At 40.5% G+C, this 27,477-nt stretch overlaps 2 protein-coding genes across 3 annotated transcripts in view; one reads left to right on the plus strand and one right to left on the minus strand.

Moving 5' to 3' along the window:
- Nucleotides 1-13,130, plus strand: part of lrrk2 (leucine-rich repeat kinase 2) — a 40,117-nt gene extending 26,987 nt beyond the window's left edge. The window contains exons 34-52 of one of the 2 annotated variants that reach the window (XM_080028067.1): nt 114-301; nt 695-849; nt 2,480-2,626; nt 2,899-3,090; nt 3,687-3,833; nt 4,015-4,127; nt 4,651-4,838; nt 5,715-5,875; nt 6,316-6,486; nt 6,884-6,984; nt 7,153-7,353; nt 7,737-7,930; nt 8,253-8,325; nt 8,521-8,711; nt 9,286-9,438; nt 9,856-10,085; nt 11,686-11,754; nt 12,133-12,268; nt 12,738-13,130. In XM_080028067.1, the coding sequence (XP_079884193.1) occupies nt 114-301; nt 695-849; nt 2,480-2,626; nt 2,899-3,090; nt 3,687-3,833; nt 4,015-4,127; nt 4,651-4,838; nt 5,715-5,875; nt 6,316-6,486; nt 6,884-6,984; nt 7,153-7,353; nt 7,737-7,930; nt 8,253-8,325; nt 8,521-8,711; nt 9,286-9,438; nt 9,856-10,085; nt 11,686-11,754; nt 12,133-12,257 (2,799 nt within the window). In that variant the 3' untranslated portion in view covers nt 12,258-12,268; nt 12,738-13,130. Of the gene's footprint in view, nt 1-113; nt 302-694; nt 850-2,479; nt 2,627-2,898; nt 3,091-3,686; nt 3,834-4,014; nt 4,128-4,650; nt 4,839-5,714; nt 5,876-6,315; nt 6,487-6,883; nt 6,985-7,152; nt 7,354-7,736; nt 7,931-8,252; nt 8,326-8,520; nt 8,712-9,285; nt 9,439-9,855; nt 10,086-11,685; nt 11,755-12,132; nt 12,269-12,737 lie in introns of those variants that run through there. The other variant, XR_013844886.1, reaches the window with a different exon arrangement.
- A 1,810-nt stretch (nt 13,131-14,940) lies between these two features.
- The window catches only part of slc6a15 (solute carrier family 6 member 15), a gene marked incomplete at both ends in the record, with an annotated part of 18,225 nt that continues 5,688 nt past the window's right edge, over nt 14,941-27,477 (minus strand). Inside the window, 8 exons of the mRNA XM_080027082.1 lie at nt 14,941-15,339; nt 16,843-17,005; nt 17,832-17,991; nt 18,724-18,916; nt 19,402-19,600; nt 20,307-20,548; nt 22,587-22,697; nt 26,655-26,836. Coding sequence (XP_079883208.1) covers nt 14,941-15,339; nt 16,843-17,005; nt 17,832-17,991; nt 18,724-18,916; nt 19,402-19,600; nt 20,307-20,548; nt 22,587-22,697; nt 26,655-26,836 — 1,649 coding nt within the window. The remainder of the gene's footprint in view (nt 15,340-16,842; nt 17,006-17,831; nt 17,992-18,723; nt 18,917-19,401; nt 19,601-20,306; nt 20,549-22,586; nt 22,698-26,654; nt 26,837-27,477) is intronic.

Consider the following 27,477-nt stretch of genomic DNA (forward strand, 5'->3'; position numbering starts at 1 on the left):
TTAAAGCAGACATCAGCTGTTGCCACTCATTGACATTGATAGTTACAAAATGTGTGATATTTTTATTATACAGTATCTATCTATATATTACATGGTTTGTGTTTTGCGTTCAGAAACTGACCCTGAAGAGTGGTGGCTTCTGGGAGCATCCTAAAGGAGTGGTCCAGCGCTCCATGGTGGAGAAGTTCATGTTTGAGAGCAAATGTTTCCCCAGGAGCCACATGACACAGTTCTTCAAGCTGCTGGAGAAGTTTCAGATCGCTCTACCGTTTGGAGAGGACCAACTCCTCGTACCAAGCAGGTAGGGTCAGTGGATGTCTGTGTTCTTAGGATTGTGCCGTGTGTGTTTCGCATAGACTTGATTGAATGTGATGCCGTCTTTTTATCAATTTTTCTCATTGTCTTTTCACATGTTAATTTGATAATAAGGTAATAATAATGTAGCTGCTACATCTTCCCTTGTTCACTCTTACAATTATGTGTACAGTATATTCTGTATGTGTATTAATTGGATGTGTATGTATGTGATGTGTTTCCTCTTTCAAAGCACTTTGTAAACTTACTATGGTTTTTAAAGGTGCTATACAAAATCAATTTATTATTTGGAGATTGTGCCAGTGTAGAAAAACCAAATTAATAAACATATCTTAATATATTACTGTCTCTAAGCGCTCATCATCTCTTCCTTTCATAGTTTGTCCAAACACCGTCCGGTGATCGAGCTTCCTCACTGTGAGAACTCTGAGGTGATTGTGCGTCTGTACGAGATGCCGTACTTCCCCATGGACTACTGGTCCCGCCAGATCAGCCGCCTGCTGGAGTTTTCTTCTTACTTGCTTTGTGGAAGAGGTAAATAAGACACCAGGTTACCCAGGTTTCCATCTAAATGTGAAGAAAATATTTTGAAAGTTTGCAAAAAAAAATATATATATACCGTACTTTTCGGACTACAAGCCGCGACTTTTTCCCCGTTTTTCGACCCTGTTATTACACAGCACAGTATATGTTCTGTAGCTACTGGGGATGGGCGTTAGTAATCGAGTACTCGAGTACTCCTCGTTTCAAATGATCTCGATTGGTGGATGAGGAAAATCGTTTTTTGTTTTTTTTAGTGTTTGTAGCCTTTAGGCCAGCCGGCGGGTCGCCCCTATTTTAAAATGTTATATACGTGTACAAAACGGCACAAAACGGATATAAAGTTTAACAAAATTAAATATTTTGATCCAAGTTAAATAAACTAAGCGCTGTGTCAAACAGAAACCGCAAATAACTGCCACCTCCGTGCAGCGCAGCCAGTGTGTGGTCTCCACAGCACCGCGGAGCTGAATGCGGTGCTGGAAAACTTGGAAAGTCAAGAAGCCAGGCTGACTTCGTGCACATTCGAGCAAACGACATTTAAGAAGCCTTTATTATGGAATATAGGATTGAGATTCAAAAGCCGACGGTGTAACGTTCCGTTAACGAGGAATTAGTCGCGGTAATTAGTCACGGACAGGAGTGAGCATTACGCGGTTGGATATACTAGCCTACTACTTCTACTGCTTTGGTGAGTTATTTAGCCTATCTATGTGTTTAAATTGTAGGACAATAATTTTATTGTATTTGCTGCCCTTCTTATTTTAAATGTCTATTTTGATTGTTAGCCAACTACAGCCCATGCTTTTTTTCTCTCTCTTTTTTCTCTCTCCACCGCAGACCTAGGCCTCGATCGGTTTAAATTGTGGCCCGCTTATTTAATTACTTTCAGTGAGGAAAATGTGTTTTAAACTTGTGGAAAATAAATCCTTAATATCATATGGCAACTGTGACTGTTTGACATAAGCATTGAGCGCTTTATTGCGGTCAACCGTTGTTCTGTAGACAGATGCGTTGCGTCCTAAAAATAGAAAAAAGTTTGACGAGGAATCGATTGATCCTCGAGGAATGCAAGCGATCACACGAGTAGTGAAAACACTCGTGCCCATCCCTAGTAGCTACTATTGCACAAAATGGTAACACTTACGTACGTTATGCAAATATGCAACTTGTTTGTTGAAATGTTAATAAATGGGAGCTTCCTCAAGCAGCCATCTCTTTCCCGACAATCCCCTCTGTGCACGAACTCTTACATATGGTAATTAAACATTATAACACCTGCGGCCTATTGTCCAGTGCGGCATATAGTGCGGAAAGTACGGTATATATATTTGAAATAGTTGTTTTTCCATTAAGTGGTTGGAGCGCATAAACTTAAAAATTAATAAATTGGAAAAATGAATAATACCTTCATGCCTCTCACATTAGTTAAACAATAAGGCATTTATTGCAAGACAATCCAATGATTTACCAAAACAACTGTCACTGTCTCCGATTTAAATTTGTCCTGTTTTTGATGTTATGTGTTTCAATGTCCTCTGCACATGGAAGCTAAAGACACATTTCTGCATCTTGAATTAAGTATTTTCTTCTCATTATTCTAATTTATGTGTGTTTTATCCAGAGAAAGTTGTGCGGCCGAACCGTATCTACTGGCGCAGAGGAGTGTACCTGAGCTGGTGTCCTGAGGCTTACTGTCTGGTGGAGGCTGCTTCAGTGGAGGAGAACCCCTCCAGCTTCGTCAGGATCACTGTGCCTTCCTCACGCAAAGGTGCACATATACTAAATATCTAGAAACAAATCCTGTATTAATACACAGCCTGGGCTCTGTAAACTGGTATGTAAACAAAGGGGGCCCAGTAGCTAGCAACATGCCTGTTTACAGAGCCTAGGCTGTGTTTTAACACTGGAATTTTTTTTCAGCACACAGTACTTACAGTTAGTGGATTGTGAGGAAATACTCACTGATTTTGAAAAAAAAATGGATTTTAAAAACACGCATTCTCCAGAATCGCTGACTCCTCCATTGTCTCTGTCCTTTAGGCCGGGTGCTGCTGGGTCAGGTGGTGGATCATATCGACTCCCTATTGGAGGAATGGTTTCCAGGGTTACTGAACACAGACGTGCACGGCAGAGGCGAGGCGCTGCTGAAGAAGTGGGCGCTGTACAGCTTTGAGGACGGACAGGAGTGGAAGAAGATTCTACTGGAAGATCTCTTCCCCTTTTTTGAAAATGGTTATAAAAACACACTAAAATACTGTTTTGTCTCATGGAATGTCTTCTTTTAAAGGTACAGTGTGTAATATCGGAGTATTTAGCATCATATAGTGTTGAGGTTCTAGATAGCAAAACTGTCTTGTTTGGAGGGTTTACAGGCGCTACGGTGGCCTTCAAGGACAAGAAGCTATTTACTAAAGATAGCATCATCCGCCACTGCCTCAAGTCTTTCCACAATATCAAGTGATGAAGTGAAGATGTATTTAAATGCATCAGGCTGTTAAGTTTGTCCGTTCTTAGCTACTGTAACATGGCAGAGCAACATGACCTTGCGCACTATGTAGATATAAAAGGCCCATTCTAAGATAATAAAATGTTTTAAATTGTTAAGCGATTATACACTAAAATACACTTAGGAATATTATACTCCATTCCTACCAAGTATGTTCTGAAAATTGACCCCAAAAAATCTACACACTGTACTTTTAATCCATTAGAAATAGATACAGAACATGTTTTTATGGTTTCTAAAAGTGTGGTGAAGAACCTCACCTTAATCATTTAACATGCTTTTGTCCAATTCTCTTCAAATGACGACTATTTACTCTTATCAGATTTCCTGCTGCCGCACCCAGAGGACCCTCGCTGCACTCTGCCCATCTCTCAGATCGCTCCAGACCTGGTGCTGAGTGACCAGCCGGCTGGCACCATACTGGACCATGAGGAGCTGGAGGTAGACATGACTAAAGAGAACAGACTGGGTATGTCTATCGCATTTACATCTAACTCATTTCTCATTATTATAACCTATATGTTTTCATAAAAAGGTATAAGACAATGATCTCAATTGTTCTCTTGGTAAAAAAAAATACACTTGTTTTCCCATATTGACTTGAATTGTTTTTAATTTAACAAAAAAACTCTTAAATACTTTATTTACAGGTGACGGCGGCTTTGGGACCGTCTATCGAGGCGTTTACAAGAATGAAGAAGTAGCTGTGAAGATATTCAACAAGCACGCTTCTGATCTTTACATCTACAGACTCCTCAGACAGGTAACACTGAAAAAAAATGAAAAGCTGGGGCGCCCTTAGCTCAGTTGGTAGGGCGTCCCCCCCGGGCCGGGCCCAGCAGCAGACCCGGGTTCGATTCCCGCCCACGGTCGTTCTCTGCATGTCATTCCCTTCTGTTCCCCATTTCACCTCTGTCTCTCTGCACTATCAATAAAGCATAAAAATGCCCCAAAAATATAAAAAAAATAAATAAAAAAAAATTAAAGGCTGTCCCAGACTAAGAATTGAAATAGTCGAATCTGATTGGTCTAATCTCGCCCTAAAGTCCACTTGACTAAAAGGCGAGATCTTGACTTGACATAATAATACATTTTATTTCGACTTTTACCATTCACACACTCAAAGGATGTTTTCTAAAGCTGATGAGCTATTATAATCCTATTAATTAACTCCTTGTTTTCAAACTGGTCATTTTTCCTGAACAGCAGCCTTCTCTGACCTACAGTTCACTGCCACTGTACTTAACTTACTTCACTTTCTTTCTATTCTCCCTTTGTCTCTCCAGGAGTTGGTGGTGTTGGGTCGTCTGCGTCACCCCAGCCTGGTGGGTCTGCTGGCGGCCGGTTCAGCCCCTCAGGTCCTGGTGATGGAGCTGGCTCTCAGAGGCTCTCTGGACTCTCTGTTTGAACATGAGAACACACTCAACCACAAGCTGCAGCACAGGATCGCACTGCAGGTCGCAGACGGACTCAGGTAGGGAGAGAGAGAGGATAGCTTTGCATTCACTGTCTTTGTCAGACTGTCAAGGTTTATTTCCTTGAGAATCAAAGTCAACAAGCTAAACACAGGTTCTGTCGTATAATAAATATATCACAAGGTATATTGAATGGGTTACATTATTTGCTGGACAAACTCTTTTTCACCAGCAGAGGGCGTTCTAGGCCTTTTGGCTGGGCATCGGTGACTGACACCAGTAGCGCTGAAGAAGGACAGTACATAAAGTATAGCCAATGAATGTATACTCCGCCCGCCTACCTACTTCTGGCCAAATTTCATTTTCCCTTCAGTAGTCTTCTATACAAATGAAATGAAGTACGATGGTCTGGTTGGACCAGGCTATGTATACTACGCTTAAGAGAGCACATCTCTAATGGGAACTGTTTATATTTCCAACAGGAATTAAATGTGTTGCAGGAGAAAGAACCGAGCTTCATTCGTATACCTGTAACATATTTGGTTGATCATTTCAGCAAAAAATGTTGGTGATTGCAATGTTTTGTGTAGTCAAGATTACAATATAATACAATACAGTTATTTACACTTAAAAAATTATAGGTCGAAGTTTTTTTTTCAATTATGCACTTCGAAAAAAAAGTTTAAGTATCGGAATTTTTTTTTAAATAAAATTTCTTGAGTAAATTCGAAATGCCAAGAATGAACTCAACAGTTCACGACTGCAGTAAAGTTGGAAAGATTTGAACTTCCGGGATCAATAACTCATTGGCAAAACATAATATGATGTATGCAGTAAAAAATAAACCTTGTCATAATCCTTAACCTAACTTTAGCATTAGCATTATGACTTTGTTAAGAGTTTTAAAACCCCAGTTTTCTGTCATCATTCCTGAGGTACCTTCACTCAGCCATGATCATCTACCGGGACCTGAAGCCTCACAACGTCCTTCTGTTCAACCTGAAGACTGACTCTGACATCATCGCTAAGATCACAGACTACGGCATCGCTCAGTACTGCTGCAGCATGGGAGTCAGGAGCTCAGAGGGCACGCCAGGTAACACTGAGGCATTATGTCATTTAGTGTACATGCAATGGCAGACCTCTACTTACTATTTTTCATACTTAATATTCTTCCGTCAAAACTTTGTAGCGAAACAAGTCTTGCACGGTTTGTTGCACACACAAAAAAAATACATTATATCGTGTGGCTCGGTCGGCTATGTGTTTTAATAATTTAATTTGGCCTAACTGTTTTTGCGAAAAATGCAAAAACGACAATGATTATAATACAATACAAATAATTATCTATTGGAAAATTAATGAGTGAATGAAATCATTGCTAGAGAACAGTTGCACTTAAACTGTGTGGCCAGTGTCATTCTGATCTGCTTCTGGTCCTGTTTTAAGTTTCCTTTAGGATATATTAGTACAGTTTGGTCAAGTTTATACTGTATGTATATTTGTATGTACATTGATGACTTGTACTTGTGTCAGGTTTCCGAGCTCCAGAGGTTGCCCGGGGGAATGTGATCTACAACCAGCAGGCGGACGTGTTCTCCTTGGGGCTGCTGCTGTACGACCTGCTGACCTGTGGACAGAGGATCTCTGACGGCATGAAGTTCCCCAGTGAGTTTGACGAGGTCGCCGTGCAGGGGAAACTGCCAGGTACATAAACATGTGTTATTTACATGACTTGTATCTCTTGTTTTTCATTGAAACTCATTGAACATTTCTTGAACGAGTGCTACTGTGCTCACAACGTTTAATGTTTCATTCATATTGGAAAAAGTTAGAGTTGCTACGAGGAACTTTTAAATATTGAAACTGAAAGTTCCTCAGACCATCTTTAGTGAAAGAGCAAGAGATAATAATGGGATAGTTATTTCCTGAGAATAAAGAGTAAAAGGATTTTGTTCATATTTAACTGTTTGTATTTCTGTATTTACTGATAATGTATATTGACATTTTCCAGTTTTATTTTAGAATTATTGTTATCGTATTTAAAGTTATAAATGTTGTAGATACGATACACATACTGACACTTTCACTATCTTGTTGACAGATCCAGTGAAACACTACGGCTGCTCCCCGTGGCCGGGCTTCCAGGCTCTGATGTCAGACTGTCTGAAGGAAAGCCCTCAGAGTCGACCCACTTCTGCTCAGGTCTGGACCAGAACGCTGGAACAACTGCCATGAAGCGCCTTCTAGTGGTGGCAGTCAGAAATGCAACATATAGATACAGACACAGTGGCTTTAGGAGCATATTTCATGATTTCTGAGCCAATTTAACACAATTAACATTCATTGTGTCTCCTGTTTGTATGTGTGCAGGTGTTTGAAAGGCTGAATTCTGGAGAGATGTTGTGTCTGATGAGGGAGCTGGTGGTTCCGCGGGCGTTCAATGCAGAATGCTTCACGGTGAGCGAGGGCCCGGAGGACAGCCACACAGCCTGGCTGGGAGGAGGCAGCAGCACATGCAGGCTGGGCTCCATCACAGCCGTGGACCTGGACACAAACACAGTCACTACACAGGTACCAACGGCAACTTATGGCCTTTTTATTTTCAGATTTCATATGTTTGGTTTTCGTTGTATTTTATCAGTGAGGCAAAGGCCTTTTTGCTATGCTTCTCTGGTGCACATAGTTCAAATTGTATCTAATTTAAATGTGGTGTCAGCACTTCTGGAGAATACTTGTTGTCATACATACTGTGTGCACGCTGAACAAAATCTAGTGTTTATACACAGCCTAGCTCTGTAAACTGGCATGCTGCTAGCTACAGTGGGCCCCCTTTGTTTGTATACCCTTTGTAAAAACAGTACAGATCGTGAGGATATGTTCACTGATAGAGAGATTTTGGCAATAAGTGTTCACCAGAATCCCTGACTTCAAGTTGGTCCCTCTCACACCTACAGGAGATTGACAGCAGTCCCGTCTTGTGTCTGGTGACGGTCCAAATCCCTCTGGAGGCCTGTGATTGGCTGGTGGCAGGAACCCAGTCTGGCTCCCTATTGGTCATCAGCACCGATGACACGTCGACGTGGCATCGCCTGCAGAGTGTCACAGATGCTGTCACCTCGCTGTACTTCCACGTGCACGCTCGCCGCGCGTAAGTCTCCGTAAAATACTGAAAACTGAAGGGAAGTTTGTGGTGATCTAATTTTAATTCAGACAATTCAGTTACACATTCAAGAGATAATCCTTTGAGTATGACAAATATCTCGACATCCTGGCATTATCCAACCATCAGTATCACAAATAGGTGATCGCAAGACACACTAAATTGGACTACATTTGGTTTTGAACATCATTTACTAATGGACTGAAAAGTGAAATTTGTAGAATGTATTGGAATTTTTCAGACATCACATGGTATAAATGGAATATAAGTTTAAAATGGTTCCTTTTTGACATTTTAAATTTTTTTACAGCCAAAGGAAGAATTACCTTCTGGTTGGGACAGCAGATGGAGTTCTCACTGTTTATGAGGACTCAGTGCTAAAGGTAAATACACAAACCCTATTCTGACATTTTTTCTTCATCTGAACTGTATCCAGCCCATGTGTAGCATGTGTTTTGTGTATGGGACAGCCTGCTGCTCTTAACCAATGTCCCGTAGTGGAATTAACAAAGTAGTTTGAATTTAATTTCATTGAAGTGTGGAACTTATTTTTCTTCTGGTTCTCTGGTTCCTTCCAGCAGGAGAACGGTCAGCCCGTTAAGAGCCTCTGTGTGGGGACGGTGAACACGCCCGTCATGTGTCTGGGCCAGTCGGTCTACTCTCTGGACAGCAGGTCAGTGTGGGCCGGCTGTGGGACAAAGATCCTCTCACTGATGACCGACTACGACGTCTGCAAGAGCATCGACACCAGACCAAACACCGTCTTCCAGTGAGTCCATTTGGCACACAAATTAGATTTTGCTGTTTGAAGAGGAGAGACAAAACTGCTGGTCATAAATGTAGACCGTGGGGCGCTCCAGTGGCGTAGTGCGTAGAGCGCGTACCATATTGCAGTGGTCGCGGGTTCAAATCTGACCAGTGGACCTTTACTGCAGGTCATCCCCTCTCTCTCTCTGTCTCCCCATTTCAACTCTGTACTATCTAATAAAGCTTGAAAATGCCAAAAAATATATAAATGTAGACCTTTACATTTAATTTTTTGATTTATCAAATTTAAAAGGCTGCATCCAAAATCTGTTCTGTAAACATGCAATATAGATTTTTAACTCTGGTTTCATCCAACACTAGATTTTTTTATTTTTTTTAAAGAGATGCACATTTACGCATATTTAGTTAGGTATTGCCAAATTGCACAACATTATCGCTAACTTTCTGAAACAAAATTGTAATACCAAATTAAAGATTTTATGGGAAAGTTTTTTTTTTACCCTATTTGATTGTAGTGTCTTAATGTAATTGTCATTGGTATAACAGTGCAGTTTTGTATGTTGTGTGTTGTACAGGCAGCAGCGGTCTTTGGGTGGTGAAGCGTGTGTGTCTCGGATGGTTGTGGATAAATACGTTTACCTGAGCAAAGCCGGGACGACTACAGTGGAGGTTTGGGACAAGAGGAGTGAGAGGATGGTGGACTGTATAGACTGTGCTCTGATCATCGGGTACACACACACACACACACACACACACACACACACACACACACACACACACACACACACACACACACACACACACACACACACACAGAAATGTCAATATCAGAAAATATATCCCACCCTGTTTTAACAAGAAAAATGTCTCCAAAATCAAACAACTTTTTACATGTTGTTTATTTCAAACCGAATAAAAAACTTAAAATAAAGTTTGAAATAGCGTCCAAAAAAATGTATTAAAGGAATATGAGGAAGCTAAATCTCATTCATTCCCACCACTTTTTCAACTGCTGATAATTATCTTATCCAAATGTAGCATTTATAAACACCTTCTTTTCAATCTTAAAGCCTTATTGTATCCAACCTTTTGGGAGATCCAGGTTTTTTTTATCAATCGTTACCATCCCCCACTCTGTTCTGCAGACAGCATGACTCTAGCTCCAGAGGCAGGGTGGTCGGTGACGTGGACCTGCCCAGTGAAGGTGCTCCGTCTTGGGCCAGAGTCAAGTCTCTGCTGGTGCAAAGCGCTGCTACTCTGTGGATCGGCACTAGAGGGGGCCATCTGCTGCTGCTGGAACTCAACAAACACCAGACACTGAGCGTCATCGGCCCGGGCTGCGACTCCATACGCTGCATCACCTCAGCACACATAGGTGGGGGCTCAACTTTGATTTGTCTATTTAAATATATACTGATTTATTTATTTACCCTGCGTTCCAAATCTTCTTTTTTCTATTCTACAAACTACAGCTGACCATAAAAAATAATCTAGTTAGGATGCAGTAGGCATACACCTGGGACATACTTATACTTATTTATTTCATCATAACATTGCGCTTTGATCTTGCCTTTTGCTTTTATATCCGTCGCATTCCTGTTTGTTTCATATGGAGGCTCCGTCGATGTGACGTCACTTCCGGTGCACACTGGATTGTGGGTCAGAATCGCCCAAATAGGATGCTGTATTTCTAACCATACTAAATCTGGCCACAAGAATCGGGACATCCTTTTTTCTAGCATACTAAATGGTAGATACTATGGGTATTGGAACGCAGTGTTAGTTTGATTTGCATGTATTGCCAGGTTGGTGCCAAATGTGCAAATTATTATGATATGTTGATGGCGTCTATGTGTGGACGCACTCATTTGAACAGAAAACTCATTTTTACAGCACACCTCACACCATCACGATATGTAGAAATGTATCTAGTTGGGGTTTAGGAGCACCATGTTGCCCCAAATTTGCAAACTGATAAAGAGAAAAATATTTTGTTGAAACTAAAGCATCACTCTCCATGTAAGGAGCCCATGCTGACACCAATTATGGTGAATTTGACCACTGGTACAATCCATATTCTTATAATTCACCAAATTAGCACAAGTGTAAATGTTTTGTATGACATGGTGACGTTCACGGGACATTCAGAAGCAAATTAAAGGGAAAAAGTACATTATTTGTTTTCTTAGAAACCTGAAAAAAAAAATGTTTTGGGTTATGTCTTACTTTTTACTTTATAAAAAGGCATCATTTCACAATATATTTATTGAATTTTTAGTTTTTTTCACCACACAAACAAAAAAACAGCTGCACCATGTCGTAACATACAGTAAAAACAGAACGGAAATAGAACAAAAAAGAAAGAAGACAAAATAAAGGGGGGACAAATCTACATGGCATCAGACTTGTTGTTGTTCTTTTAATGTAAGGGAGCCACTGGGGGTTCATTGCACAGACGTACATATTGCAGCTGTGCAAACACTCGGTGACAAGATGAACCAAAACATAAATACAGAACATTGAAAACATTACACTACAGCTGGGTATTTCATGTTTAGGTGACTCTGGTGGTCTTGTTTTGTGTGAAAAAATGTGTGAAACAGCTCCGCATGCTGCCCACCACAGACTTTCTTAAGACATAGCCATAATGTCTGACTTCCCCAGCTGTTCTTTGTTGTTGTTATTTGTTCAATGCGGCATCTGAACAAACCCTTCTGTCAAGCCTATGCATGTCCTTTTTCTTCATTTTTATTTTAAGGTGATACAATACAATGAAGCACAAAGTGATACAAGACATACAAAACCATAAACAGATTCATACATTTGTTTGAAACTAGTAGAGGCAGTAATCAAAGACAGTAGTGTTTGCAAAAGTAAATATTCCCTGTACTTATACAATCAAATTTGTAATTCATACCCCTATACTTATTCATCTGGACCATTCTTAATTCATTTATTTTTTTGTCCATGAATAGAAACTCTGAACTGGAAGAATGTGGTGCTGGTTTTGGGCAGGAGGCTTCCACAAGACAGGAATCAGTTTGGTGAGTCAGTCGGTCCGTTGTTTGTGTCACACATCTCTTTGCTTAAGACTCACTTTTTTGCACTGGCCTTTATCACGAGTTCAGCTTTTGGGTAACTTCTGTCTTTTATATGTTGCTTATTTTATCTGTTGTGTTTTCTGTTTCTATTTTATTCTTAGACGTATTTTTTATCTATGCTTTTATTTTCTATGCACATTGTAAAGCACTTTGTGACCCTGTCTGTGAAAAGTGCTATATAAATACATTTTACTTACTTACTTACTTACTTACTTACTTACTTACTTACTTACTTACTTACACATTTCAATTAAAACAGTAATTTCTCTGTGTAAGTTTCTCTGTATTTGTTCTAAAGTGTGAGTTCCTGTGTGTTCTCAGATGAGGAGTCTGTGTTGATGGTGTGGAACAGTTCGTTGCCAAAGGAAGTGAAAGATCTGAAGAGGCACTGTGAGAGGAGAGAGCAGATCACCACCAAACTGAGAGAACAGCTCCAGCTTGACTAAGACCTTTCAATGTATGTACAGTATGATATAACCTTTACAACCGGCTTCTCAGTTCATTTTTTGAAATTTCTGCATTTATTTTGTATTTCATTTCAAATTCTGCACGATAAAGCCCTATTGTGTAAAAAGTAAACGGTATGGTGGGTCCCACATGAACTTCCTGATCAAATCTGATCCCACACACATGTGGCAGAGTAAAAGGTTTTTGGTGTAAAATATAGCTTAATACGTTTTATTAACTTTAAATTTGAATTTACTTCTTATTTCTAAGCTGTCCCCATGATCCAGTGCAAGTTTATGACGTCATCAACCAATGTCCCTTCGGTCATTTTCTATTGATCGTTAGCACACCTAGCGGTAGAATATTACATATTGTGTGTCTTAAGGACCAGCATTAGTAGATGTGTCCCCAGAAATATTAGCAGCAGTGTTGGAAATATTAACAAAACCAAATCATTTCTTATCATTTATATTTTACAGAAGATTTGTCGAAAAAGGGATCGACTCTCCAGTGGAGCGGTGTGCCAGGTTGGGCACGTTAAAGGGGATGTTTTACCTCATTTTCTGACAGCCATAGAACTTTCCAATGCACTGACTCTGGACCACCAAGAAGAACTAACTAATGAGGGGAGCACATTGCAATGAACCAATCTCAAATGTTCCTTTTTATTTTTTTAAGATTAGCATGTTTTACCAGATGAGGAAAATCCTTGTAAATTGTATAGACAATTTTTCTTCTTCTAAAAGGGACACAGACGGTCTGATTTGTGTTGCAATCAGCTCTTAGAGCAGTAAAGGTGCTCTGGATGCCCCTTAATGGAGTTTGTTTACCTTTTTAGTATGATACTGGAATGAAAGCCAAAGGAAAAAAAAGCCTCTAAAAGTGTATATTTGAATGATTATTTATTCACTCGTGTATGTTTACCTGTGAGCTCATTCACTCCAGAACTTGGCACTTCTCAACAATGTTTTTATGTCATGTAAAGTCACTGTTTGTAATGCTGTAAAAACAGAACAAGTCAGTAAATATTATTTTATGTACTAACGTCGCTCTCTGTCTTTGTTGTTAGAATGATTTTTACATAAAAGACATAAGGGGGTAAAAGTGAAAAAGTAACTGTACTAAGCTGAGTAAACTGTACTAAGCGTAGAGTAAACTAAGTAACTCTAACTTGCACCAGTGTCGGGGGCTGACACCAGTTTGTAAATGCTGCCATACTGAGAAATACATGGCAACAGCTTGAATGTTATGGCCATTCATTCATATGAAAAAGTTACAAACTATAGCGTTAATGCTGTACTTATTTGATTTTTTAAATATACATTTTCATTTGTTATGTTCTTAATTTTTTTATATATTTCAGAGGTATAATGACATAGCTTATATAATATCTGACTTGGATAAAAAACGGCCATTCAACAACACGCACACAAATCACAGAGATCACTTTTTTTAGTTTATGGACCATATTTGATCTTTAATCTTGACAGGGAGAAAAAAGACATTTTGCATTTGAAGCCATTTCATGGAAAAAGTTATTTACAGGGAGGACTGAGTCCTCACAGACATTGACAGCACATTAGTAAAAAAAACAAAGACACGAGTTAAGGATTTTTTGAAGTGCTTCTGAACCTTAAAAACATGGTGTTCTGATATCCAAACTATCGAGATAAATATATTTATAATATTTATATTATATTTACAGAATACCTTAAATATACAACGTCCATCATGTATTCTATAAACAAATATAAATTACTTAGGCACACTTTCGTCTCAAACAATAGTGGGAGTGGTTTTTCAAAGGCCATCCTCTTCGCTGTTTGAACTAGGTCGACCTGAACTTACAATGATTAAAATACGTTCAGTCTTGCATCAGTTACGCCATAAAGAGAGCGACTACACACAGGTGAGGGCTAATAATGTACACAAGCATGTTTTGTCTTTTACAGCAGGACTTAAAGCTGGCTTGATTTACAATGCGTACAGACAGAACTCTTGTTGTCCCCCTAACGTGCTGCTTTGCACTCTGTGCAGATTTCTTGTTCAAGTAGGCCTGGTGGGAGCGTCCACCTTATTGCTTACAACTCTTTCTCACCTGTAGTGTTTGCAGAGAGGAGAGAGCAAAGGGGCTTGTGATAAGTTTGGGACGCAGCTAAGCAGAAAAGTTTGACAAGGAGAACGTTTAGGCCTTGTTCACACTACACGCGTGTTGTGCATATTTTTAATTAGGTTCCAATGTTAACAGGCGCGTCAGCTATTTTTGACACAAGCCAAGATGGTTTAGCAGAAAGAAGACAGTAAAAATGATATGTTTGACATCATACAAGCCACAAAACTTGGCAAAGACACATATTTTTAACCATGTTAACCCCAATAATTTGATGATTTAGAAATATTTTGTTGCGTCTAGTGTGAACATAGGGTTACTCCCACACCTGTCTGTTTGTCTACCAAGGTAAAGACAGTCATATATAAGGTTCAGAGACGACAAAGAAGAGAGCAGCTACGATATCTATAAAGAATATACAGTACAAGTGGAATATACACTGATGATGATGATGATGATGGTACGGCCAACTAAACGCACGCAGAGAGGGGTTGGGAGGGGGAGGGGGTTGGGGTTTGGGGCCAGCCAGTTACGACCCGGGCCGGGGGCTTAAGTTACCCTACAAGTCAGTCTTATAAGTTTGACTCTGGTAGGTCCGGCATGTCAGCCATCAAGTAACCAATACCGTAGCGGCCGTTGGGTGCCGTAGCCGCGTCATTAATGCCACCGTTTCCACCACCTCCGCCACTCTGCTTGCGGTAGATATTGTTTCCGGGCATGGGCGAAGGGGCCTCGCTGTTGGGGGTCTTGGCGTTGATTAAGCTGGCATCGTCATCCTCCCCCGGGCAGGCGACTTCCTTGATGATGCGTCCCTTCTTGTAGGAGACGTTGGAGTGGCCGCTGGAAATGTCCTCGATGATGTTGAAGTAGCGCAGCGCGAAGACCACAGGCACGGGCAGGACGGCAAACACCACCAGGGACACGCACACCACGATGCCCCACGGAGGGAAGTGCAGAGCCTGCTCCTTGGCCTGGAAGAAACACAGCAACAGGTTGGTGAGTGGTGGTGAGTGTCTTTGGAGTTATAAGATTATCTTTTGGCATTTTCAAGCTTTATTAGATAGTACAGAGTTGAAATGGGAGATGACCTGCAGTAAATGTCCACAGGTCGGATTTGAACCCGCGACCACTGCAATGAAGGCCGGAGCCAATACGGTACACGCTCTATCCAATATGCCACTGGAGCGCCCCGATCATTTGGCATTTTTGATGCTTTATTTGATAGTGAGGAGAGACAGAGATGAAATGGAGCAGAGAGGGGAATAACATGTAGAGAACGACCCGGGGACTGATTAGAACCTGGGATTGCTGCGACGAAGACTGAGCCTCATGGAAGGGGGAGGGGGGGGCGGGGGTTCTAACCACTACACCACGAGCGCCCCCATGTCATTTTTAGTTGTAATGATTTTTGTATCTCACTCAACTTTATATCAAACTTCCTCATCTCATGATGACTGTGTCAAATGGCACCTCCGCTCTTTCTCGGCTGCTCTTTTCCTCCATACTGGCGTTAATACACAGCCTAGGCTCTGTAAATGGCTATGTAAACAAAGGGGGCCCACCGTAGCTAGCAACATGTCCGGCGTCTACAGATCCTAGGCTGTGTATTAACACTGGATGTTTTTCAGTGGACACAATATGAACAGGTAGCGGATCGTGAGGAGATATTTACTGATTTTGACAACAAGCGTTCTCCAGAATCGCTGACTCCATATTTAAAGAGTTCTTCAAGCACTTGAGGAAAAATGATGACCAATCATTGTTTCCACTGAGGTAAGGGAAACCCACGTTACAGTGAGGCTTTGGGTCCGCTGCAGGTGAATCTAATTAGCTGCTCTGCTGAGTTTAGAAGTGTCAGCTTCACTGGTCAAATAAGGCAGGCACTCGCTGTCCTATATGGCCTTTACTCCACTTACAGTACTGGAGCTTGCTTAAAGACCTACTTCACCGGTGGGAATATGAAGGTGTATTGAACTCTGAGATCCTATTTAGTATAAATGTGCAAAAAAAAAATTAATCGGTTCATTCTAGCCTGAGAAAAGGCAGAAAGAGTGTTTTATTGTTTTATTGTATCACTGTCTAACCCTCCATTTTCCTAATGTAAATATGTAGGGGTTAGGATTAACAGCACAGCTGGGCCAAGTGAAGACTGAGGAAAGACTGAGGGAAGAAAAACCTCATACATTATATTATAATAGCGATTTTATAATGATAAAATGCCGGTTCCTTATGGGTGAAGTATTCCTTTTAATGACTCTAAATCTCTTGTTGTGATCAAACAAGTGCCTGAATAGCCTCTGTGGTTGACCACATATCCTGTTGATTGTCCCCCATTTTCTAGCTACTGTTTTCGTTTACTTTGAACCCTTTAATTTGCTTCTTTTTTTTGGGAGAACTTCCACCTCCACCCCGATTGATGCACAGTCCCAGGGGGAGCTAGGGCCAGAATTTTTATTTTTTTGTTGTTTACTCACCTCTTCCTGTATCCAGGCATTGTAGCTAGGCGGTGTCATGATCAGTTGGATGAGACTGGCGGCCAAAAGAACCAGCAGCAGGAAAGGTGTGATGTATTTCCACATGTAGTAGTAGAAGCGGTACGGCGTGAAGCCCAGCATGTCCTTTAGGTCCTCAAAGAATCTAGAGAGAGCCACGCAAGAAGGAGGTGAGATCAGATGTTTGTGGTAAAGAATTCACAATGGTTTCATATTGCAGCATTCTAATAAATCAAATGAGTTTTATTTGTATGGCCCAATATCACAAATAGACATTTGCCTCAGTGGGATTAACATTCCACACAGTAAGACACCCTTTCCTAAGACCCTTTGCTCCCTTAACTTAATAATAATACATTGTATTTATATAGCGCTTTTCTAGAAACTCAAAGTCGCGTGTAAACCCTATGGCCTTCACAATTCACATGCTGTTCATAGGATCCGTTTATAGCGAAACATTAAAACAATAAACATATTCAGAAGGTCTTCAAAGAATCTGACAGAGAGACCGGAAGGAGGTGAGATCAGATGTTTGCAGTAAAGAATTCATAATATTTTCATATTTCAGCATCATAAACTTGATGGCCTTTACATTCTATTTATAGAGGGCTTTCAGTGCTCATTTTATAGCGATGCATTAGAAACAATAAACCCTGTTCAATGGGTCCAAAAATAGTGACCATTAGAAATGATGGAATTTTGCAGACTGAAGGGTTTAACTAACAACTTTCAGCTTGTCCTTAGAGAAATTACTCACAGCATGATATAGATAGATAGATAGATAGATAGATAGATAGATAGATAGATAGATAGATAGATAGATAGATAGATAGATAGATAGATAGATAGATAGATAGATAGGTTTAAATTCCCAACATATTCGAGGTATAATCTGCTTGATTTGACGTGTTTTAAGTGAAAAGTCATAAAATAGTTCACACTATATGCAGACGATGGTGTAATATACGTACTTATCGATCCCGTAGAACCAAGCGATGGCCACGTTCTCCAGCACCACCACTATTAGCAGCGGCAGCGTGGCCGAGTAGTCGTCAAACATGGTCACAAAGTAATTCCCTGAGCGCTGGACAAACAGCAGGCCGATGGAGAAGGCCAACACGCAGACCCCCACTGAAGGAGAGAAGCAGGAGGTTAGTCAAGTCAAGTCAACTCTATTGTCAAGTTATGATAAATGTGCTAGACAAGTATAGAAAACACACTTCTCTAAGACTCAGAGTGCAATAAGTATATAGGATTTTAAATAGGGATAAGTAATATATACATTAAACAAATACATTCTAAATAGTGCAAAAAGTAAGGCAAAACCAAGCAGTATCTAAGACTAGAGAGATTGGAAATATACGATATAGTCGACATCACAATGTGCAGTATATAGCCTACTTAGTATAAATAAATACATGTAAAAGGCACTGATGAAAGTGAAAAAGTGTCCCTGAGAGTCTTTGTTAGTTAATGGACATACACTGACTGATAGTGTTATAAAAGGAGAACGTTCAAGTAGAACAGGACACATTTAAAGCCACTTGAGATGCCCCACATCTGTTACTGTAGTGCAGCAGCCATCGAGCCATGAGTATCATTAATCAAAGCTTTTATGTGTGTTGCTTGAAGTGGATCTTTTCCCTATTCATCTACTGAAATGTTTTCCATTTTCTAAAGGATGCTTAAAGTAAAACCTAACTCCTTTGTTTGGTATTTAACTGCCATTTTAGACTTAGTAATAGACATACAGTAAATAGATCTAGAAATCCCAACAGAGATTGGATCAAATCCACAAATGTGAAGCTCGCCCGAGACCAGGCTGTTCTTGTCAGGCTACAGGTAGTAATAGTTCCCTCTCACCTGTGAGAAACTCCTTGCGGACTTTGAAGGTGTCAATGAGCGGAGTGAGGATGCCCTCGATGGTGCCGAACATGCTGCCCAGGCCGAGGTTGATCAACATGAGGAAGAACATGACGGACCAGAAGGGCGACGCGGGGAAGTGGGTCATGGCCTCTGTGAAGGCAATGAAGGCCAAGCCTGTGCCCTGCACCGCCTGTTATAGGGCCAGAGAAGAAGAAAAGGTCAGACATTTCTAATTTAAATTCTGGAGAACGCTAGTTGTCAAAATCACTTTTTTGTAAAAATTGGTGAATATCTTCTCATGATCTGCTACCTGTCCATACTGAAAAAAAAAATCCAGTGTTAATACACAGCCTAGGCTCTGTGTAAACTGGTATGTAAACAAAGTGGATTTTGTAATTGTAATAAAAACTTTGGAACAGCAGCTTACGATCAAGCTGAGCAGCCAAGCAGTGGTATCATCTTAGGACTAAATGCTTCTAGGCTGATGGAATAAAAATAATAATTTTTGGGAAGTGATTGTCGTTAAAATCAATACCACTTGAATGCATTTACAGTAAATAGGGAGCCACTGCAAGCAGCTGGTTAACTTAGCTTTAGTTGGCAACAAGGCTTGAGGAAGTCACTGGCCCCCAATAGTTCACTGTAAGAGAGTGGTATCAGTTTTTTGGCTTTTACCTTATTGAGCTCGTTCTCGATGGTGCAGGGTTCCAGTCCCAGTTGGTCATAGTCTCCCTCCTTCACTCCTCTGATGATGTCTGTCATCTTGTGGTAATCCTCCTGACTGACCGAGCTCACGTCAGTCAGGTTGATGTGGTGCGGGATCAGGCTTTGCTCTATGCCATTCCCCAACAAAGACACTATCTTTTGGGTGTTCCTAAAAAAATTCAAAAACAATAAAAAGGCAGGAATTATTGATATATTGTGGAAAGGGTAAAAAAAATACATCCTGATCGTTAAATGCAGAGTATTGCTTTTCAGACATACCGAGCCCTAGTTACTCGTGCTTTGCTTTTAACAATGGGGGGAATTCATACCACAAAAAAACGTTTAGAAACAGTAAAGCTGTTTAAAACCATATCATTGGATACAATTCTATAAGAGCTTTTTCTCAACTGTTTCCCGAAATAGTTTTTTTTATTTGCTTTGCCAGTGAGCCTCCAAAGAATAAAAATAATACAGAGCCTCTGTGTGGTTCAAAGGGACACGATGATCACCATTTTGACTGTGAGTTACATTCACACCTGAGCTTCTACATCAATCCTTTGATGTTCTACCGGAAACTTGACTGGCGGTCTATAAATATCTCAGTGTGAGAAAGAGCTTGAGCCAGGGTTCATACACATTTCACACACTTGTCCAGTACTTTAAAAGCGAAAGTTCACCTTTTTATATATTTATGGCCAAGCCAGCATCGAAAAAATCTGTTTTGGGTAAACTACACAGGACTTGATGGTGCCGAAGTCAATATGGAGAAAACCCAGCATTTTACAGTAATGTGTTCAGATTTCAAGCCCATTTCAAACCATGAAAACACCAGATTTAAAATCAAGCATTTCTGTAATAAATCCTTTTATACTCACAGTTCCACACACTTGTCGTTCATGATGTTGGCTTTGAACCCCAGCACTGCGAACACCACCAGGGTGGCCAGCACTGAGGTGAAGAAGTTGATGAAAGACACGAGCACAGCGTCAAAGTGACAGTTGTTGTTGCGCTTGTTGTAGCTGGAGAAAGCGATGACGCCGCCGAAGCCCAAACCCAGAGCGAAGAAGACCTGGGTGGCCGCTTCTCTCCACACCTTGGCCTCCAACATGATCTCCAACTGAGGAACACAACACAGGCAAAGATAGGGTTAGTTCTGGGGTGTTGCGGTGGTGTAGTCGTGGATAGAGCGCGTACCATATCGGTTCCGGCCTTTGTTGCAGTGGTCGCAGCAGGATCGAGTCCGACCCGTGGACCTTTACTGCGGGTCATCCCCCCTCTCTCTCTGTCTGTCTCCCCATTTCAACTCTGTACTGTCTAATAAAGCTTGAAATGCCTCAAAAGAGATAACTCCTGAGTTTGGTTTAGTTTGATAACACAATCTAAATATAGAATTAATTATCACTTTTTTTGCTGTAATAAACTATACCTAGGTATTTTATTTTAAGATAAAAGCATAATTGAACACTGACTTTTTCTTGTATAATAGTGATTTCTTTAAAGTATGATCATAAATGTTCATGACTAAATACAACCACATGACACCGGAGAATCCTCAAATTGAGATGTCCCCAAACAATTATGTCTTAATCTTAAACTTTGTAGAATTATTTTCCCCAACAATATTTTGCACACGTTTACATCTACCGAGTTGTTTTAAAGACACATATCATACCATGATTCGTACCAATGTTTCAGCTCAATTTCATCTATAAAAATGTATAAAGATCTGTTGATGTTTGTATTCTGCAGGCTGTCAGTGCCACATGACATTTGGCATCTTGACAGTTTCCATGTGGTCGTTCTGTGTTATGAGAGTCTCACACTGTTCTTTGCACTCAGCAGAACACACACACACACACACACACACACACACACACACACACACACACACACACACACACACACACACACACACACACACAGAGCAAACAGCAGGACTTTTGATGTCTGCAAATTCACGCAAAGATGTTGCCAGAACGAGTCATTTGAGGTCGAGACTGAGCAGACAAAAGAGAGAGAAACGAAGATAGAGAGAGTAAGAGAGAGACAGAGAGAGAGAGAGGCAGAGAGAGAGAGACATCGATAGAGAGAGAGAGAGAGAGACAGACAGAGACAGACAGACAGACAGACAGAGAGAGACACAGAGAGAGAGAGGCAGACAGACTTGGCTGTGAACTCTTCTTGTTGCCATGGAGACATGGTTCCACAGTCTGAGGCGCCATTGGCCTGTTGCTGTTGAGGAACCGGCCTATCACAGCGCAGATTGAATTCCCGAGTTCAGACCAGTTCAGACAGCGTTTTGTGTGTGTTTCAAAACATTGAGTGAATTCAATTTACTGGTGGCTGGTTGGTAATAGAAAAAAAAGCCTTAATGTGCACTCATAATGTTAAGTTATATTAAGGGATATTAAGCATTGGAAATAACACTGGTGCTCAGTCAAGTAGAGCTGCAACATTTTATCGAATAGACGATAAACAGTTAATAAATTGGCAGCAATTTTTTTCCCTTTTCCAATGTGTATTCTATACTTGATGTATTTCAATCTCGATGTATTTAAGGACCCTGTAAAGTAATTTGAATGGCCTTGTGTCTGAATTGTGCTATATCAATAAACTTGCCTTGACTATTTTAATACTACTACATTTTATTTGTATAGTGCTTTTCAAAATACTCAATTCACTTCCATATTAAACAACAAGAACAGCAAATGTAAAAACAACTGAAGAGTAGTATTTTATGGTATCAGTATCACAGCATCCTTCACATGTAAAAACACCTCACACAAAAAGAATTCTAGGTGGCCTCATTTGACCCCAAACAGCAAAATGTAACCCTAACATGTTCTTGTGTTTGTGCAGTTGGCAGAGACGCTGGCTTGTGGCTTGTGTGACGTGAATTGATGGGGGGATGAAGCTCAGTGGATAGGGTGGTCGACCCTCAACTGCAGGGTTAGTGGTTCGATCCCCCATTTCCCCGCCACATGTCCAAGTGTCCCTGAGCAAGACACTGAACCCTAAATGTCTCCTGATAGTTAGCTTGCCCCCTGCATGGTAGCTGCTGCTATCAGTGTATGAATGTGCGCTCCAGTTGTAAGTCGCTTTGGATAAAAGCGTCTGCTAAATGACATGTAATGTAATGTAATGTAATGAATTACCTTTGGTGTGAACATGTGTCGAATCCCGTCCACAGAGCCTTTGAGGAGCAGAGCCCGAACCAGGAAACAGATCAACACAACGTATGGGAACAGAGAGCTGAAGTACATCACCTGCAAGCAAAGAAAATACATCAATTAGATCAAAGGAAGATTTAATTTATATATATCTTATTTTTTATTTATTTTTAACTTTTATTTTTATTTATTTATATATATTTCTTTTAAATACATTTTATTATCATTATTATTATTATTTATTTTTATTGTCAATATTATTTTCTCTTGTGTACTGATGTAAATGTGTAAATGTATAAAAATGTGTGAAATGTCACCAAATGGCAGCAAACATTTAGAGTCAGTCTGTGCGTCAATCATATCTCTCTGCATATCTTATAACGTCTTATCCCTCCAATGAGTGTGGCACACCGTGTACTGACAGATATGAAACTGTCAGGCGTGATGGATGCATGACTAACAGGCTGTCAAGTGTTTTGATTTCTGGGTAGTGGGTAGCATACCAAAATACTTGTCAGATGGTTGTGTGTGGGTGTGTGTGTGTGTATCTGTCTGTGTGTGTGTGTGTGTGTGTGTGTGTGTGTGTGTGTGTGTGTGTGTGTGTGTGTGTGTGTGTGTGTGTGTGTGTGTGTGTGTGTGTGTGTGTGTGTGTGTGTGTGTCTTCAGAAAACTGGAAAAATAAATGTGTTGGCACATTACTGGCTCAGTATCAATGCAGTGTTAATCATGAATATTAATGTTTTTTCTCATAAACACTATCTGTCGATTTTTTTTTAGCACACCTCAATTTTTCCATTTTGTATTGCAATTTACTCAGTTAAATGCCTCAATGGACTCTGAAATTGAACTAATTTAGCTATCTACCATAATTTAACAATAACAACATCATTCTCATGTGTGTATGCTTCAGAGAGTGTGGTGAAGTTTGGACCAGTAGTGTATGTCTCGGTTTACAGATGGAAAAGAGCTTTGGATACATCAATTTAAAACTTTTCTCTAGTGTATCTTTGACAATGCCGATGACGTAATGTACCATGAAGTCTGTGTAACCGGTATCAGAGGGGTCCCAGGCCTGAAGTGGTAGCTGCTGAATCTGAGCAAGACCTTTTGTCCAATTACCATGCTAATTAGACAGTGGGCCTCTTGGATTTTTTCTTCTCCTATGTGAGTATACCAGTAAATACTAGGTGGCACTTAAAGACTGCTGCACTGTGACACATCAGTTTACAGGACTGGTAGTTGGGTGGGCTATGTGTGTGTGTGTGTGTGTGCATGTGTGCGTGTGTGCATGCGTGTGCGTGTGTGGGCAGGCACAGGGGGGGATGGGTTAGGGGTTGATTCACGTCCACAGTTACTCATTCAGACACATTGCGTCTCCTACATGGTGGTCCATACAAAGATTTAGGATTGTCCCAATACATGCTTGGCATATAAAGTATGCCACAAATACCTGGATGCCCTAAGACATCCACTTGCCTTTTGCAGTATGGAAACCAGCGTATTCTAGTGGCTTAGTATAGTAAAAAAGTATGTGATTTGGAACGCAGGGTATGTCATATATGTTTTCCTCCTAGCTTTGTTCTTTGGTATTGCACAGTTTGTTTGAAACTTAAACACATTTACAGGAAGTCACGACGTTTATAATATCAATTGTAATGTGACCAAAGTTGAAATGAATATCATTTTTCCCATAGCTTAGTTCTTTGACGACAGAACAGATACACATTTGTTGATTGTGAATTGAAACGTCACAGCTTTGAAATGGGTCTTTACACAAAATAACTTGACTAGCTTACTTACAGTCAAATATAATTATATGAATACATTTCTTTGTTAAGTTTTTTTTTTTACTGCCCCCAGCTGCAGGTCTTGTCAGCCCTTTTATATGATTAGAAAACCTCCCAAAATGTTGCCTCTTGTTTAAAAGCACAGTGGTGGCCTTGGTTTAGCACAATAAGCCAAACAGCTGCTGCTCGGTGCGATAAGCAGGTATCTGCTCCTTCGTAACCTCGCTCTTATATTCTATCAATAAAATAAAGGGGCTTTTATTGTGAAAGATTATGTGTGGTGGGAGATAGCAGCTGCACCTTGCAGAGGTCATGTTCTGAAAAAGTGAAACTGTTATCTTTGTAAACTGATACTGAAAAAGTTAGTTTTTCCCATGTAGACAAAAAGACTATTGTAATAAATAATAGTAGAGGTTCATTGAGTCAGTAATCTAAAGGGTATTTTACAATTAAAAGATGACATATTTTATTTGGCATATACATGGTTAATTTGAATGTTTTGTCAGCAACTTTCAAATACTTGACAAAATCCATGACAAGCCCCTGCTTCATAATAAGCCATTAATGTACCCCCACCCCTCCTCTGTGCTGCCACACACACACACACACACACACACACACCCACATACACACACACCCCCTCCTCTCTTGTGCCACACTCTTGACAATCAAGCCAACCCCAAAAAGAGCGCGTATAACCATGGTAACTAAAATGGTGTGATCCCTTTCACGCCCACCCACACACACACACACACACACACACACACACACACACACACACACACACACACACACACACACACACACAAACGGGAGAGAGAAATGCAGATGGCAGTAGTAGGGATATTCCTTGGAGAAAGCCTTTGTGAACATGGTTGGAGAGAGGGGCATTGATATTCTTTTGTACCGCACAGCGCTGATTTCAACTTCAAAGACACTCGGAGCTGGCCCCCTTCACCAGAGAAAGTTCATGCCCGTTTATACAGCGTCCAACTCGAAATGCCATCCAGAGAAACGCCAGGTAGCCAAAGAATGGCCATCTGGCTAAAACTGTAAATGTACAATTAACCACAAAAGCTTAGACTATTTAAAAATAAATCACAACAACCTTTTAATCTATACTATCTTTGTTTTAGCGATTGATAAAGAACATTTTAGATATCGTTTTAAGGACTTTGGTGTTCTGATACCCTCTGATAGCGTGCCAGTGATGGTGGCGCTGATAGTGGTTATCAGTGACAGGTCTTGCCAGGCTGCAGCATGTGGCAGACAGAGTGGAGATGAGACTGTCTAGTGTCTGGCACTGTAACAACCACAGTGGCACACGGCCGACCCAGATTAAAGTCTCTGTTGCCAAGGCGTCCATCTCGTTTTATCTGCGCCGGACGGGGGCGAACGTTGGGATAATACTTGAAGACAATGTCTGTACCAAAGTTGGGGGAATTATTTTAGCTCTCTCTACTTTCTGCAAATGCTGTTTGACCCAATGTTAAATAACCTGAAGACCTGAAGAGGCTAAAAAAAAGCCCAATAAAACTGCAGAGTTTGGTGCTAAATCTCTATAATGTTGGCACCATTACAAATACTGATTTCGGTGACTCTTTGTAGATCAAAATGCAATTGCTGACGTATACTGTATTGTTTTGACCCCACAATTAGCAGTAACTCAGCCCAGGCCTTACATTAGACATGGGGATAATAACAAAATCAAACGACTTCCCCATCAAAGCTTACAGTATTCTAGGAAGATTACAAAGCGTGAATTTTTCTCTCCAATTAGCACATTTCTTGACTGTGACCTTGGAAGCACACTGGCTAATACGTGTCATATGATATGAGAAAATATGGAATGACAACGATCACCTGTAAAAAAAGAATGAGTTTGCAAGCAAATGCTAACCTTTAGCCACGGGGCTAATCCTTCAGGATGCTAGTCACACTAACGTCGGGTTTAATGTAAACTAATCCATTAAAATCCCATTCGAGATCACATGAAGAAAAAAAAGTAGCCTCATAGCATAATTGCCTAAATCCTAATTACTCTACTCTACTTTTACTCTACATCTACTCTTCTCTACATCTACTTTTCGCCTAATAGCATAATTGCCTAAGTCATATTTTAAGGGTTATAGAGTAAGGGTAAAGTAGATGTAGAATAGAGTAGATGTAGAGTAAAAGTAGATTAGAGTAAATATGATTTAGGCAATTATGCTACGAGGCTAACGATTTGTGAAGTCACATTAAGAGAAGTCAATGTGCTCCTCACCTTCCCAGATGACTGGATTCCCTTGATCATGGCCAGGCAGACCATGGACCAGGCGGCCAGCAGACACAGAGTCATCCTCCAGTTGAGTCCTCCGCCCTCTGAGATGTTGTCGGAGATGTTGAGGGCCTCGCGGTACCAGTAGTAGGTGGTGGCCGAGCTCTTCTCACACTCCGGCACCACAGCTACGGGAGAAAAGAATCATATGTTACAGTTTGGTGTTAATGTGTAACATCTTTATTAACTTTAACTGTGGATAAATAAACCTTTAAAGGAACAGTGTGTAATAACGGAGTATTTAGAGGCATCTGGTGCTGAGATTCTAGAATGCAACACTCCCTTGCTAACCCCTTCATTTTCGGAGAACTTACAGAAGCTACGGTGGCCTTCAAGGACAAGAAGCTAAAGTTCATAAAGATGGCATCATCCACCCACTGTCTCAAGTCATTCCACAATATCAAGTGATGAGGTGAAGATGTATTAAGTTATTTATTCTATTGTACTTCTTGTTCTTCTACCACTAAATATAGATATAGAAAAAGACCATTAGGTGTGTCTCTTCTGTGCTAATGTAGAGAGATTACAGTGCAACATGGTGATGGCCTGTAGATATAAAAGGCTCATTCTTCATACTGAGCTGATAAAATACATTTATTTTCAAGTGATTATGCACTAAAAAAAACACATTTGTTAATATTATATTCCTTTTTCTACTAAGTCTGTTCTGAAAAATGCCAATAAATTCTACGCACTGTACCTTTAAAGAGAGTTAGACTGTAGACTGTAACAATGAATTGGTTGTTGAATCTGGTGTGAATATGTGTGA

Source organism: Ammodytes marinus (genome assembly GCF_949987685.1).
Source record: "Ammodytes marinus genome assembly, chromosome: 5".
Classification (NCBI taxonomy): Eukaryota; Metazoa; Chordata; class Actinopteri; order Uranoscopiformes; family Ammodytidae; genus Ammodytes; species Ammodytes marinus.